Source organism: Cicer arietinum, chromosome 8, assembly GCF_000331145.2.
Source record: "Cicer arietinum cultivar CDC Frontier isolate Library 1 chromosome 8, Cicar.CDCFrontier_v2.0, whole genome shotgun sequence".
Taxonomy (NCBI): Eukaryota; Viridiplantae; Streptophyta; class Magnoliopsida; order Fabales; family Fabaceae; genus Cicer; species Cicer arietinum.
Window position 1 is genome coordinate 14,293,198 of NC_021167.2, and position 15,409 is coordinate 14,308,606.

Consider the following 15,409-nt stretch of genomic DNA (forward strand, 5'->3'; position numbering starts at 1 on the left):
TATCATTGATTCACAATATTATGGCATTCAAAGTTGATTTGGTTTTATTTCTTTAAAAAATATCTTGTTAATGGGAAAATTAATAGTGAGGATGTTAAGTACTATTTAATGTTAAAAGATTAACAAGTTAAAATTATTAAGAATGATCACATAGAGTGTATTTAGAGAAGATAACCATTTAACTGCATTTAAAGAACAATAATACATGGATTTAATGAAGCATAATTTTTCTCAAAGCTAACAAGCCACATAAGCATCAAATGCATGTAAGAAAGTGAGCATTATTTCTTTTAATTATTGGATAGATAATCTTAAACGACACTTAATATGAGATAAAAGAATTAGCTCTTTATTGAAAAAGAAAAATTTTATAAATACACGATAACTATGTTAGAAGTAATAACCGAAGAAACAAAAATGGTCTCTCACTAGAATTCCAAGGGATATTTTACAAAGCTGGTTTAGTCTTCAAATAATTTCAAAAACAAATATCAACCCACATATTACAAAGATTTATTTTGTTACAAAGATTTACCTCCATAGTTGTATCAGCACCAATTTCCCTTCATTATAGTATATCAACCCACATGTGCTTTGCCTTTTACATATAAAAAATACTTGCGTTTAGAATTATGTGAAAGATGCATATATTAAAAAAAAATACATCAATAATGGCATTTTTACAAATATCTCAAGTTATACCACCAATTGTGCATCTCAATAGGCTTGAATATAATGACAATATCAAAGTTATAATGTCAAATAAATCAAGAAAAAACAGCAATGACCTCCTATTTAAGTACTTCTTATTTTGACTTTTCCTCCAATTGTGAAACCACAAGTAACTTTGCCACATATTACAATTGCTCCAACTTTACCTACTTCTCTAAGAGTATCTCCAACGGTGAACTCAACATGATTCAAGTTCTACTATGTCACATCACCCTAAATCAACTCATTCATTTTTTACGGTTTAACTTTTGAAAAATCATATTATATTATTATACATTATTTTAATTTAAAATTAAAATAAAAAATTAATTTAAAATAAAAAACTAATTTAAAAAGAAGTTAACATCTATATATTATTTTTATTATACATTATTTTTATTATTATTAATAAATTAAAAAAAAGTTAACGGTTATAAATTAATAAAAAAAGATAAATTTACTATTATTAATAAATTAATAAAAGGTAGCGGTTATAATTATATTATTATTAAATTGTGAAAGTAGATAGAAAAAAAAAAGTAACTGCTATGAAGCACCGTTCCTTCCTACCGTGATTACACCTTAGCACAACTCCAACGATGAACCCACAAAAAACTGGAAGTTAAGTAATTATACGCTGGCGGACGAACTCATTTTCACTCCCGTTGGAGATACTCTAATTGTGAAGCCACCAATAATACTTTAACATGGACATTTTATCAAACACCAATAATGCATAAAAAAAAATTCGTACATAAAATAATAATGTAATTGCAATAATCCAAGCCATGTTAGAATTGCTACATCAAGTAGTTAATAACTTGAACATAATTTTAATATGATAATGTTACTAGCTTTTTAATTAAATTATTAGATGATAATTTCTATTTTAGGAAGTGTATTGGAGATGGATTATATTTATAGATTACAAATGTTGTAACATCTATTTTTTTTATATTATTTCGAAATACTACGTTTAAAATATAGTCTTTTTTTCATGAAAATATTTTAATTTTTGTGCAAGCAAAATACATAATCACACATAAACTCAAAAACAAACAATCCATAATTAATTAAAAATTCTCAAGTATCTAATTGAATGTTCAAGTTTTAAGATTAAAAAATATCGTACAAAAATAGAAAAATAATAAATGATATAAAATAGAGTCTAACATAAATAAAGTTTCAAAAGTTGACCACAACTACCCATCTTAGAAATTAAAAGAAATATTTCATCTATTCATCTGAAAACTTCTCTGAGTATGACAACGAATTGAGGATGACATATGTCCAAAAGTAAGAGTCATCTCCAAATAACAAACAAGGAGCAAATAAGCATGCATATATACTTATTTTTGCAAAAATATAGTAAATCATATATTTCATTTAACAATTATAATCATAACTACCAAAAATACAAATCAACCAAAATCTCATATTGTTATATTTTATGTCAATGCATGATTATGGAATATCGTCACCATATAGAGCAAAGAGCCCCACCGTTGGACGAATGTTCTTTAGAGTTTCATGTTCAATTTTCCACCGTTGAGTATTTTTCTAAATTACATTGCCCTTTTTAGGAACTGTCGTCACGTACTCACGACTAAGTACAAGTCATCAATGCATGTATTAATGTAATCACCTTAGATGGTAATAAATATATCCAGAGCGTCCAATACATAACATCACTCGTAATCACCTTAAGTAACCACATGTTACCGATCAAAATACAGAAATTACTTAATCTCATAATATCACTCGTAAACATGTAATTCATATAACACACATATTTTGAAGATAATTCACAAACCGAACCAATACATAACATCACAACGCATTTATATCACATAAAATTCAAGTAAGAAAATGAATTGAGTGATATCCTTACCATTATAAAGGTCATTCTTAGAATTGTATTCAAGCTTCACTCGGTTCACACCTTTAAATTAATAACTAACTTAGTATATAATCTTCTTTTAACTACTAACTCTTACTCCAATAAAGTTTAAATTTTAAATATGAAATTTACAAAAAATTTGTAAGTAGATAGTACCAGCAAATAATAATAATAATAATAATAATAATAATAATAATAATAATAATAATAATAATAATAATAATAATTATTATTATTATTATTATTATTATTATTATTATTATTATTATTATTATACAATGCATGACATGTTCACGTACCCACGGCTAAGTTCACACCACCAATGCATGGATGAATGTTATCATTTTAGTTAGTAACAAAATAGATCAGTCAATCAGAGCGTCCAAAATTTTTCAACTTTGTCCTAATCCAACCTAATTTAGCCACAAAGTCATCAACTTGAGTAACCACCTATTACCAATCAAAATATACAAATTTTTAAATATTAGAATATCACTCGTAATCACGAGATTCATAAAACACACAAACATAACCAATACATAAAATTATAGTATATTTATATCACATATAATTCAAGTAGGAAAGTGAATGGAGTGATACTCTTACCTTTATGAGTATTGTTATCAAAGTTCCTACGCAGCGATCTTTGCTCCAAATACGTTACACATTTACAAATTAATTTACTACTCATTTATTGTCAAAACTCATATATCCCTTATTCTTATTCAAGGTTTAGTGTTGGCTTAAGGTTCACATTGCATAAGAATTTTCTTTAATTAAATAATTACAACTTTATTATATCATAACTTAAGATATACCATTTCATTATATTTTTAAAAGATATCAGTTCTCTCAAATTAGCAAACACACAAACAAGTAACAATAAGAAGAGATTTCACTTTAAAAAATTTAGCAATAAAATTTAACGTCACTTCAACACAAAATCCATTTTAATTATTACAAAACAAATTAACAACTCTATTATAAAATTATTTTTATTTTATAAATCAACACAATATCCACACAATTGTCTCATAAAAATCATAACTTTAATCTTATGAAAGAAATAACTATAACAACAACTTTTAACACATTTACTATTTCTGGAAAAATTATTATTTTTAACATCAATAAAATTTTTAAAAATTTATTCAACAATAAAACTATCACAACATAAAATTTTAACCAAATAAAATTGAGTTTGTAACCTATAACAATTTCTACCGGATGACAATTGATTTTTGAAATAGATAAAAATTTGCTTTAAATTACATGCCACAATTTGCACATATAACGAAAATGCCAGTAAACTACGACTTAAAATTGATTAATCATTAAAACATGAAACTCAAATCGATTAAGGTCATAAATCAAAACTGTTTGAATAATATAATTTTCATTGGATCACAATTTTCCAACAACATAATTTTCCAACAACAACGCAACAAACTACACAATTTTCTTTGAAAAAAATAAAATGTTTCTCTTTTACTTTCTTTCTTTATGGCCTTAGAACAAAAAAACAAAATAATTAAAGAAGCCAAGTTTTCAAGTAGGCCATAATTCCAAGAGGAAACAAAATGATCATTTTAACAGCAGCAAGATTTTGCTGTTAAAATTAAAAATAATTATTTACACAATAATAATAATATCAAACACCGTTTTCAAAATTATCATCATAAAACCATTTACTAAAAATCAGTTTTTGATTAGTAAAAATTTTTACCATAAAAATCAATATTTTAATTTACAAACATAAATTTTGCATAAAAAAGTCATCATTTTAAAATCAAAGATTTTATCAATAATATATTATATTAATAAGTCAAATTCAAAGGTACAAATGACATACTACAATTTGAACGAAATCAGAGTAAGTTTGTTGTACAACAATCGACTATCGGTACTGAATTTTCTTCTTTTTCTTCTATGTTTTGTTACGTGCGCCGTTACACTAGACTACTTTGTTTGTTTCTTTTGTTAACCTAATCAATTAGAGATTTATATGCCTTTTCTCACTAACTAACATTTGAATGTTTGACTAATCTAAAATATTTTTATTTTTTGTTTTCTAAAAATAGTTAAATCGTATCATTATTATGAGTATTTTTTCAAATAATTCACAAGGAAATATTATTTTTAAAAAATAATTTCACACAATTTAGCAAAATATTCAGTCAAATTAAATAAATCATGTCATACACATATATACTTTTCAACAATAATAATTAAATAAATAATAAAATAATAGCAACTACATTATAAATTATTGAGAAAAAATAAAAATATATTTCACACACTACTAATAATAGAGAAAAATGTGGATCTTATATTTTACACACCTAAAATAATTTCGTCCTCGAAACTGTACTAAAGAAGTTTTTATATATGACTCAATTATCTTATCCGTCGAGAAAAAATCTTATCTATCATGCCACAATTTTTTAAAAATTCATCAAACTCAACTTCCTCAACATTATTCTACAAATTTACAACTCTAAAATCATCTTCATTAAGTCATATACTACTCTAGCTCTACCAATCAAGCTTCAAGTTCTCTATGGACCGAGCTCTTACTTTTAATTTTCAATTTTTTGGATACAATACTAAATTGAACTTGAATTCTTCTCACAAGGATTTTAATTCATCGTTACTCATATGACTTTAAATCTAATTCATATGATTTACTACTTAAATTCTTACCTCCTTATGGTTTAATATCACTTACTCGCCAATTACAACCCACGAGCTCAAATAATCTCAGTAATCCAAAAATTTCATATTTAACACACCATTATAAGAGAATCTTCTCTAATATACTTGTAAATCTCAATATCTTTAATTCATTACATCATCAGTCAACAACACCATTTTTGCTATTTACCCATAATAATCAATAATTAATCATTATCCTTGGTATCAACTACATTGAGATATTTGGTCAAGCTTGCGATTTGTCGCTTCAAATCATTCTCATTCATTTAATGTACAATATTGTCAAACATAAAACTTGAAATCTATGCTATCATATCCTACAAGTACTTACACACTTCACAAATTTGATTTCTTGACCATAAAATACATATCTTTACTCTAGAGAATACTTTTAGGCATCAACAAGTTCACACCTACTCAATCATGCAACTAGTAATAACTTTACATAAAACCAAAACTGCTAAATACTATCATAATCATTCAGTCTCATTAATGTGACTATCAAGAAATTCACACTTAATGTTATGCGTGTCGAATTGAACACGACCCAATTATCTTTATTGTTCCTTCTATGATTTTCTTTTCCCAGAGTTTTGGACCATCAACTAACTTACAATGTTAATGTCGACCTCCATATCAAAACCCCTTCAAGGCCCACTAAAGGCCGCTTCCGTTGCGCCACTATGATAAGTTAATTAAGACTAGGATCCGTGTACTTGTGCAATAAGCTTCGGTGAGGATATATTTTGATTAAGGTTCGAGTGGTGAACAAACACACACACACCATCTCTTGAAGACTTCTAAGACACATGACTAACACTAACAAGACTAAAAATCACTCCACTGGCCTGTAGTCCGATCTAGATCGAACTACTCTTATACCAAATAATTTATACTATATTTCTATACAAATTTGCAGTGAATAAATAAAAACTCTTTTAAAATAACAACAAACTTTTATGAGTTATTTAGAATACCATATTTCTCACAAAATAATATACTTTAGTTTATTGACAATGCTTCTAGCTTTTTAATTAAATTATTAGATGATAATTTCTATTTTAAGAAGTGTATTGGAGAAGGATTCTTTCGACAAATGTCACACTTGTCATAGTCAATACTTTATAATATTATATTGTATAGATATACAAGTTCTTGCAATATATAATATTTAATATTTGATTTTAGACCTTCAATAAATAAAAATATAAAGAATTGCATGAACTAATTTAAAAAAAAAATAACAATATCGTAAAAACTAAAATAAAAGATTAAAAATCAAAAGCAAAATAAAAATAGTTATAAAGATAAAAATCAAACAATTTTTTTAACAATGAGTTAAAATAAAATAAAAATGGGTATGTGCATCAACCAATTATATATATAAATAAAAGCCATGTTAAAAATAAAATTTAATTGTTATGTAGATATACATTTTTTTACACTACATCATAATTATTTATAAACATAACTTAAGAGAAAATTATAAAAATATATTTAATAATTTTATTGTTATAATTGACTAATAGAAAGGGTATTGTTTACCTGCAAATCTGATCGGTCAAATCAATTCAACTCGTATTTTAACCTAACTCATTCAAATTCGGGTCTAACCCAAATCAATCAATTTATATCCAATGATGTTGTATCTAAGTAACATTTCAATATTTTGAATCGACAAATCCAACATATTGATATTATATATTTACTTTTTTATTTTTATTTTTAATATTAGTGTATAGTTAAAACTTAAAATTTAGTTATTGAATTATATTTGAAAATTTATTATTAATTTAACTTATTTAAGTATTTTATTGTGTTTGTAAATAAATTTTAAATATTAAATATTAAATAATATGTTGAATAATTATTTGTAAGATATTAAATATTTAAATATAATTATATTTTTTTAAATGTATATTTTTTCAAATAAAAATAATTTTTTATAATCTATAAATCCAAAAATTCAATCCAACACAAGCCATATAGTAATATCAATTAAATTCTTAAAAATATAGACAAATTGAGTTGTACACGTGAGTGAGACCTACGCAAAACCCACCCAAAAACAAGCCCAAAGAGACAAATAGCAGGCGTACGTTAGATCCATTCACAACTGAAACTGCAACTGTGACTCCAACGTGCTATCGTGCGCTTCCGATCCCCCTCTTTCTCTCTCATGAAGAACAATGTCAACCACCAGATCTCTTAAGAAGAACCACCGTCAGCCGCAACAGAAGCAAAACCCTTCCATGGCGGCACCTTCAGCTCCTCCGCGGCGGCGCAAGCCTCGCACTCTGGCTACCGTTTCCGCGCTTCTTTTCGTTTTTCTCGTAATTTCCGTCATCTCTCTCTTACTCGTTTCGTCGAACGCTTGGCGCGCGTTTCAACATGTTGTTTCTTATGATTCGATCACTGTTGTCAATGAGTTCCCTCACGATCCTCAAGCCTTCACACAGGTCAACTTTCATTTTTATTTTTACTTTTTCTTTTTTGTACTTTTTTTGTTATCTTGCATATTATGTATTTGCTATTTTTTTTCTTCCAATTATTCAAGTTGTTTTTTTAATGGAGTCGAAGATCAGTTTGTTTTGGTTACTGTTTGATATGGAGTGGGCACCGTAGGTGTAAACCAATTTTACACGGACACTTAATAAGAAGTATTGGTTTTGTCATCTCAATGCACAATTATAAGCACCATTTGGGAAAAAAGTTTGTTCTTAAATATAAGCCTCTTTTCAAATTACTAGATGCATTATTATTTTTTTTCCAAACGTACCAGTTATTAATATTACTAATTTATCTTGGAAGCTGAAAAGCAAAGTTGAACTCATTTATATACAGAGGGTATTTTATACACATAAAATTGATACATTAAATTGACTACCACTTTTTTTAATATTTGTGAAAAAGGCAATGAGCGCCTATACTTAGGGATGGAGGGAATATTGATTTTATGTCAAGGATATATATATTTTTGAAGAGTTTACGAAATTGTTAGTTGAAGTCTCCGTTGCTTAATTTGTCACTCATGGAAGCGAGAAATCGCTTCTCTCTGCTTGTTTGCTTTCAGGGCCTTCTTTATGCTGGAAATGACACTTTATTTGAGTCAACTGGTATTTATGGGAAGGTAATGTTATTCATTTTCTTTTCATGTGTTGCCTTTATTATTAGCCTTTTTTTCTTATATTTCCTTTCTACAGCTGGAGTGGGATGGGTAGTTTTGTGCATTCTTCTGTTTGAAATTAGTCAGCGGCATTAGTTACATGACACATCAATTTATTAAAAGAACAATTATAAGGTTTTAGTTGAGCTTTAATCTTGTACGATGTTAAAGATTGTTATCTGGTAGTCATGGGTTACAGTCACAGATGAAACCACCTCTTTGCTGTTGGGATAGGGTTTAGAAAATACGATCTTCCCCAGAGCCTACAGTTGTAGGAGCCTTTTGCATTGGGCTGCCGTAATGATCGTAATATTTAGCTGGGAACAATGATGCACCGTCCATGACAGGGTACCGGGCACAACATGGACACTTGACTTGGCTTATGTTAGAGTATCTTAGTTTATCTTGAAGGATTGGTTTGTATTCCTAGAGTATCTTAGGTTATCTCTTGAGATTAGTTTCTCCTAATAGAGACAAATAAATTTGCTCTAGATAAAACCTTTTGAAAATCCAAAGCTTCCTCTATGGTCCAATCTGTTGTTCTGACTGCCATTTATAACAGGATTAACACTAATGACTTGCTAAGCTATGTACAATGAACTATTCTATTCTAGGTAGTTAATCCCAGTGTTTTCCAGCGAGATCCCATTGTTCCGGTGTGGTGCAGTGCTTGACCACGACGGCGTGGTCCGCGACAGCGTGAAACAAGTTCCGTACGAAATCCCGCTATCCTGGCGTAGTTAATCCCAACATTTTCCAGCAAGATCTCACTATTATTTCTTCCTTCTCTATTTTGTTGTTTCTTCTTTCACCTAAGAAGAAGAGGAAGTAGAATATGCTAATGAAGATGATGCTTATCTTTGATTCCTATGCTAGAACATGCATTTGAGTTTTAATATTTAGTTATTTTATTACTGTGTTATAGACTTCAATATGCATCATCTTTATTTCCTTGACTTTTGTTGGTATATCAATGTATGTTTTGACTAAGAGTAAGACTTGTGGATTCTTATTACTAATTATGAATGTTTGAGAGTTTGAGTCATTTGTTAATTTTGCATTAAATATAGGTTTATATAATAATATTTCTAGTTGGAAAACTGGACCTCTTTCTGCACTGTACTGTTCTGCAGTGAGTTTTCCTTGGAATGAGCCATTTTGGATTTTTGGAGAGTATTGGCTCTTCCCTGTGGATTTGCATCAAATTTCACAATGTTATGTTATAGAGGGTTTGGCTCTCAAAAAAGATGTTATCTTATGGCAGTGCTAGGTCTTTGCTGCCTTCTGGTGTTAGTGCAAAAGAAATGCAAGACTATTCAAAGGCGCTCTTTCATGCCTATTGTCATAGGGTTACTTTTTAACTTCTCTCCGGCGCTGTGCTTGTGGTTTCCATACGGGGGTTTCTCTTATACATGGTTTCTTTAACATGCTTTTGTTACATGATTCAATCTCTTAGGGTTTAGTTGTTTTTGCTGTCTTCTTGCGTGGTTGTCTTATTTCCTTTCTTTGCATTATTCCAATTATCCTTAAAAAAATATTTTTCTATATAAAAAATCAATAGTTTCTTCTGTGGCACAATAATCTTTTAGATGTTAGTTAACAAAATCGTGTGATGTTGGGATTCCTTTCCGTATAAGTCATGTGGGCCAATTATTGTTAATTAAGCTTAGATTTACATTTGAATTGAACAAAATCCTCAAAAGCTTTCTTTGCCCAGATTAATTTTTACTTGAAAATGTGAACTACTGGTGATTTACAGTATTTAAGCTGAATCAGTAACTCGGCTCACCATTTTTGGGAAATGGGAATCGTCATGATTAAGGCATTTAATTGTTATTCATTATGATTGTTTGCCTTCAATGCCCACAATGTGCTACTTATTCAACATAGTCTATTTAAGGCAAATATGTACAAATTCAAATATGAAGATGAATATGTATATGACCACTGATGGTGCTTATCTATTCAATAAGACAAAAATGTTTCTAATCTTTTATCTATTATAAAATATTGTTAATGAAGATTAGGTTTAATTTCCAATTACATTTCTAATATTTGTTTTCCCAGACATACAATTAATGTTGTTTTTTATGTGTAATATTTGTTTAACATTTTGATTATTTGTTGTTTCAGTCCTCTGTCCGTAAAGTTGCTCTTCGTACCGGGAAGGTACTGATTGGTTCTTGCAATTTGGAAACTGAAAGTCAATTCAAGTTTCATATATTTTTTTATTTATTTTTAATATATACATTTATTCTTGGTGCTACATGCAGGTTGAGAATCTTCGGAAGATGGATGGTTCATTATTTGGGGAAGGTTTAACTCTCCTCAGTAATAGGTGTGCAAGGCAAATTATGTTGCATGTTTTTTATTATTATTTTTTATGTAGATTAATAAACTCTGACAAAGGTTCTACTGTAGGGAGATGGAAAGGAAAGGGAATTTGATATTTTAATATTCTTTTTTCGGAAGTCTGGACTGTCTTTAATCCTTCAACATTTCCTTTTTTCTAATTCTAATATCTTAATAAAACACAACATTACTGTCAAATTTCTTCAAATCACTTGAAAATTGAAATTTTCCAAGTGATAGACTGCACAATGTTGTAGGGGCCAAATGACAGCTTCTTGTTTGCTTGCGGCTAAAATTAAAAGCTGATGGCAAGCACATTAGAATTGAGCTTTGTAGGAGAAAATGAGACTGTGGCTACGATGCGCTTTCTTTTTTTTTTTCTTTTCTGAATGGCCTATGTTGTGCTTTCTTATTGTTTGGTATGTAATGATAAATTAGAAATTAAATCTTAGAATTTGGGTTGAGAGTTACCTACTCAGCTCCACATAACCGACTTGTAAGATGAGAATTACCTTCCACTTATAAACCCTCTTTCAGGTCTCACGACATCCAATGAGGGACTCTCAACACTCCCCCCCTCACGACAAGGATTAGGCATCTTTAGCGCGACCTTAGTGGCCCGATAACGTGTGGTCCAGCGGACTTTGCATAAGTTATGATACCATTTTAATTAGGAGCACTCCAGCAACTTCAAGTATATTTGTATACATTAATATCATTTTGATTTTGTCTTCTAGTTTCTATTGGCTAGAAAAGTAATCAATACTACTACTAAAATGCCTACATTTACCAATTTTGATTGCTAGACGTGAAAACTTCTGAACGATCTTTTTTTTTTGTAATATTGTTATTTAATTGCTTCCAGACGCTGTCAGGGATGGTTACTTTACTTCAATCCCGATATAACGTGTTGTTGGTTTAGACAATTGACATTGTGTTATTCATGATTAATCATCAAGTTATTTTGACTATTACAGTTGATGTTTAAGTTTATTCTAATACATTATCTGGTGCACTTTTTGTAGGCTGATCCAAGTAACATGGTTGCAGACAAAAGGTTTCATATATGACCTCAAAAATTTAAGCAAAGTTTGTTGCTTTACCTACCTACTCATGTAATATTTTGTCTTTGTCATGGTTTGTGTAACTCGTGTTTTGATTCAATGATACTCTACCAAGAAAAGTAACAGCATTGTGAAAGTATGGTCAATGTGCAATCTGTCTTTACTTCTCTGCATGACTGTATCATGCATAAAGTTCATACCGTGTAATCCTGCATGTTCTCATTTTAATGTTATTAATATCTTAAACTAATTTGCCTCTTTGGCTGCTTCAATTTGAAAGTTTGATTGACTCGTAGTATAAGCTATTTCAGCTAATGAATATCTGATTAAGAAATTTCTGTGGCAGAATATGCATATCTTGTAATGTTGATTTCATTAAAACATTGAAATTTATACAAGCTGGATAGGTGTAATATATACTTGAGTTGTTACCTGTGGTGCGGTTTGCTTTGATTTTTCTTTTTCCTGAGATTTCTTCAGTACTGAGGTGAATGCCTCAAAATTCCTTTTAATATTTCGTGCTAAATCTGAACAGCTTACTTTTACAATTTCTTGTAGATTGGGACATTTAATCATGATATGAAAGATGGTTGGGGTCTTGCAACTGATGGAAAAGTCTTGTTTGGAAGTGACGGCAGTTCAACAGTATACCAAATTGATCCTCAAACATTTAAAGGTCAGTCTCTCTAATCAAAATTTTATTCCTTAATTTCCTTTTACCATTTTATTCAGCAAAAAAACCTTTTTCTCTAACCCTTTTGTTTCTAGCTTTCAAACATACAATACTTTGTTTTCATGTGTTTGTCTTTGCATTTTCATGGAACTTACACTTCCCTCTTCAATGTAGTTGTATCTAAACAAGTTGTCTACTATAAGGGTCATCAAGTACACAATCTCAATGAATTGGAATACATAAATGGTGAAGTTTGGGCAAATGTTTATATGGTATGTCTTTGCACGATTAACTATGATTGTAGTTGGAGAAAATATATATCTTTCCCAAAATTTGGAAAACCAAGACAAATGTTAGCCATGTATATGCATGATGCCCACGGCCTAAGGCTCTCTGTTAACCTGGTTTTATTTTTGGTTGATTTTTCTTTGTGTAGACTGACTGTATTGTAAGAATCTCTCCTAATGATGGTGTTGTTGTCGGATGGATTTTCCTCCCAAGTTTAAGGTGTGGCTTCTGTTTCTTTATCTTCTAAAAAATATCTACTTAATGCTTATAATCATATATGCAAGGATGACCAAAAAATCATATATGCATGATGACCAAAAAATCATATATGCATGATGACCAAAAAATTGTCATTTGAGGGATAACTATATTGATAATCCTTTGAGGACTTGAGTGGTGATTATTTACTCGAACAAGTATCTTTGTACATTTGTTGCTTACAGTTAAGTTTATTCTTATCATATGCAGGAAAGAATTAATCGAAGCTGGGAATAATGTAAGGACCCTGAACCATTTGATATCTACATATTAATACTTTTGTCCTATAATTCAGTGTTATGTTTTATAATGCAACTTTAAGTTTAAAATAGGGTAAAAATAACTAAACAAGCTGCTATTTTCTCTTATATTTTAGGCTATTGATGTTTTGAATGGGATAGCATGGGATGCTGAGCAGGAGCGAATTTTCGGTAGGCTCAAGTTTTTTAATTTATTATAAATTGTTTATTTGACCATTTTTATTTTCACATTTCCATTCAAGACTTATTTTGTGTTTTTAATCATTATTAAGCATGGGATGTGATGAAAATAAGGGTCAAATGGACGTAGTAACCAAATTCAATAATATAAAAGACTCTGTTTTACTTGAAAATGTTAAAAGTGGCATGCATAAGAATACAAGGTTCAATACATTAGGCCAGCAATTGGTAAAATGAATGTTAAGGTCATCATTCAGTTTGTTTTTCGGTTTTAATTATTAAATTTTTTTATTTTCTGTTGCGATGTTATGTATACAATAAAACATGGATGCAATAAAAAGTTGTTTTTCAATATTTCTATAGAAAACTTTGAAATCATAAAACAAATTGAAAACATATAGTATTTTTCTTAAAAAAATATTTGATTTGTGAAATCTTAAAAAAATTAAAAAAAAAAAAAAATTATTCTTAATCCAAAACCTGTTTGATTTGTGGAAAAAATTGTTTTTATTTCATATATTTATATTTTTTATTTTTAATTGTATAGTTGCCTCTTGTTTATATATTCGATTAAATATTTGTGTAGAAAATGGTGAAAACAATTATTTCTTTTGGTTTTTTTTGTTGCTGTTTTCTGTACAAATAATTTAAATTAGAAAATATAAACAGAAACCGCATTTACAAACCATACAGGCTTAGTTTTCTTTTTTCCATCAAGTTTATGTGACTTTGTTCTTGCTTGCAGTGACTGGAAAACTGTGGCCAAAGCTGTATGAAATCAAAGTTTCACCCATAAAGAAACCAATTAAAGAAGGGATGGTTGAGCAGCTGTGCTTGCGTAGTCCTTTCAAATTTTAGCAGGTCAACCAATCTTTCTGTATTTTAGAGCTAAGGTTGTAAGTAACAGAGAAGTGCAAAACAAAAGGCTATTTATGCTTAAAAAGAATGAAAATACAGCCCCAAAATTGTAAGAATAACTAGTGTTTAAATATTGTCATGGTATGTTTCATCACAAAATAGGGAATTGGTTTTCAAAGAGATTTTGAGCAGGGCCATGCCTAGAAATTAATAATTGTGCCATTGTTTTGCTTGAGCAAGCTGTGTGTAGAAATTTTGAGGACTTACATGAAATTATAAAAGAGACTTGGTGATAAAAATTACCAATTCTCTTACTGTTTTTATACTTTTTTAAGCTGCAAAAGTGTTTTATGATTATGTAATTGTTGGTGTAAAGATATTATACGCAACCAATCAATTATAATAAGATTTAATTACAGTTTTAATCATCTGTTTTTATTAATTTACGAAATTGATCTTTCTATTTTGAAATTTAACCGTTTTAGTTTTTAATATTAATTTTTCAACTAAAAATGGTGATGTGACATGTTTTAAATTGATATGATGTTGTAAAATAATTAACATCTATGAAATTAAAATGAAATTTTATAAAATTTAACCTTCAACCTCATAAATTTTTTATAATGATATAAATAAGATTTAATTGTAATTTTACTTCCTCTATTTATACTGGTCTATGAAATTGGTCCTCCTATTTTAAAAATCGACAATTTTATGTATTATCAAATTCTATGACAAATTATTTAAAATATGTTAAATTGTTAATTTTTTTTTTCAAAAATCTGATAGAGAGACAATATTGTCGACTTTTAAAATTAGATAGTTACTCGCACTATACATAAAAATTTTGACATCAATTTGGAAAATGTGATTAATTGTGTTTAGTATATGATTAATAAATATAAATGTGTTGCAATTTATTGACCATCTAATATACAACTATATTTTTGATGGTTATAATTTTGTAACCATATTTCACCACCA

The 15,409-nt window shown here is 28.7% G+C and overlaps 1 protein-coding gene across 1 annotated transcript; it reads left to right on the forward strand.

The window, feature by feature from the left end:
* The first annotated feature begins 7,370 nt into the window (after positions 1–7,370).
* On the forward strand, positions 7,371–14,759 carry LOC101512405 (glutaminyl-peptide cyclotransferase). The gene is made up of 11 exons (XM_004516818.4): positions 7,371–7,785; positions 8,400–8,456; positions 10,626–10,661; positions 10,766–10,830; positions 11,870–11,933; positions 12,467–12,584; positions 12,756–12,853; positions 13,018–13,088; positions 13,338–13,365; positions 13,504–13,558; positions 14,313–14,759. Exons 1-11 carry the CDS (start codon positions 7,516–7,518, stop codon positions 14,423–14,425), a joined length of 975 nt encoding a protein of 324 aa, XP_004516875.1. The 5' UTR covers positions 7,371–7,515; the 3' UTR covers positions 14,426–14,759.
* The last annotated feature ends 650 nt before the right edge of the window (positions 14,760–15,409 follow it).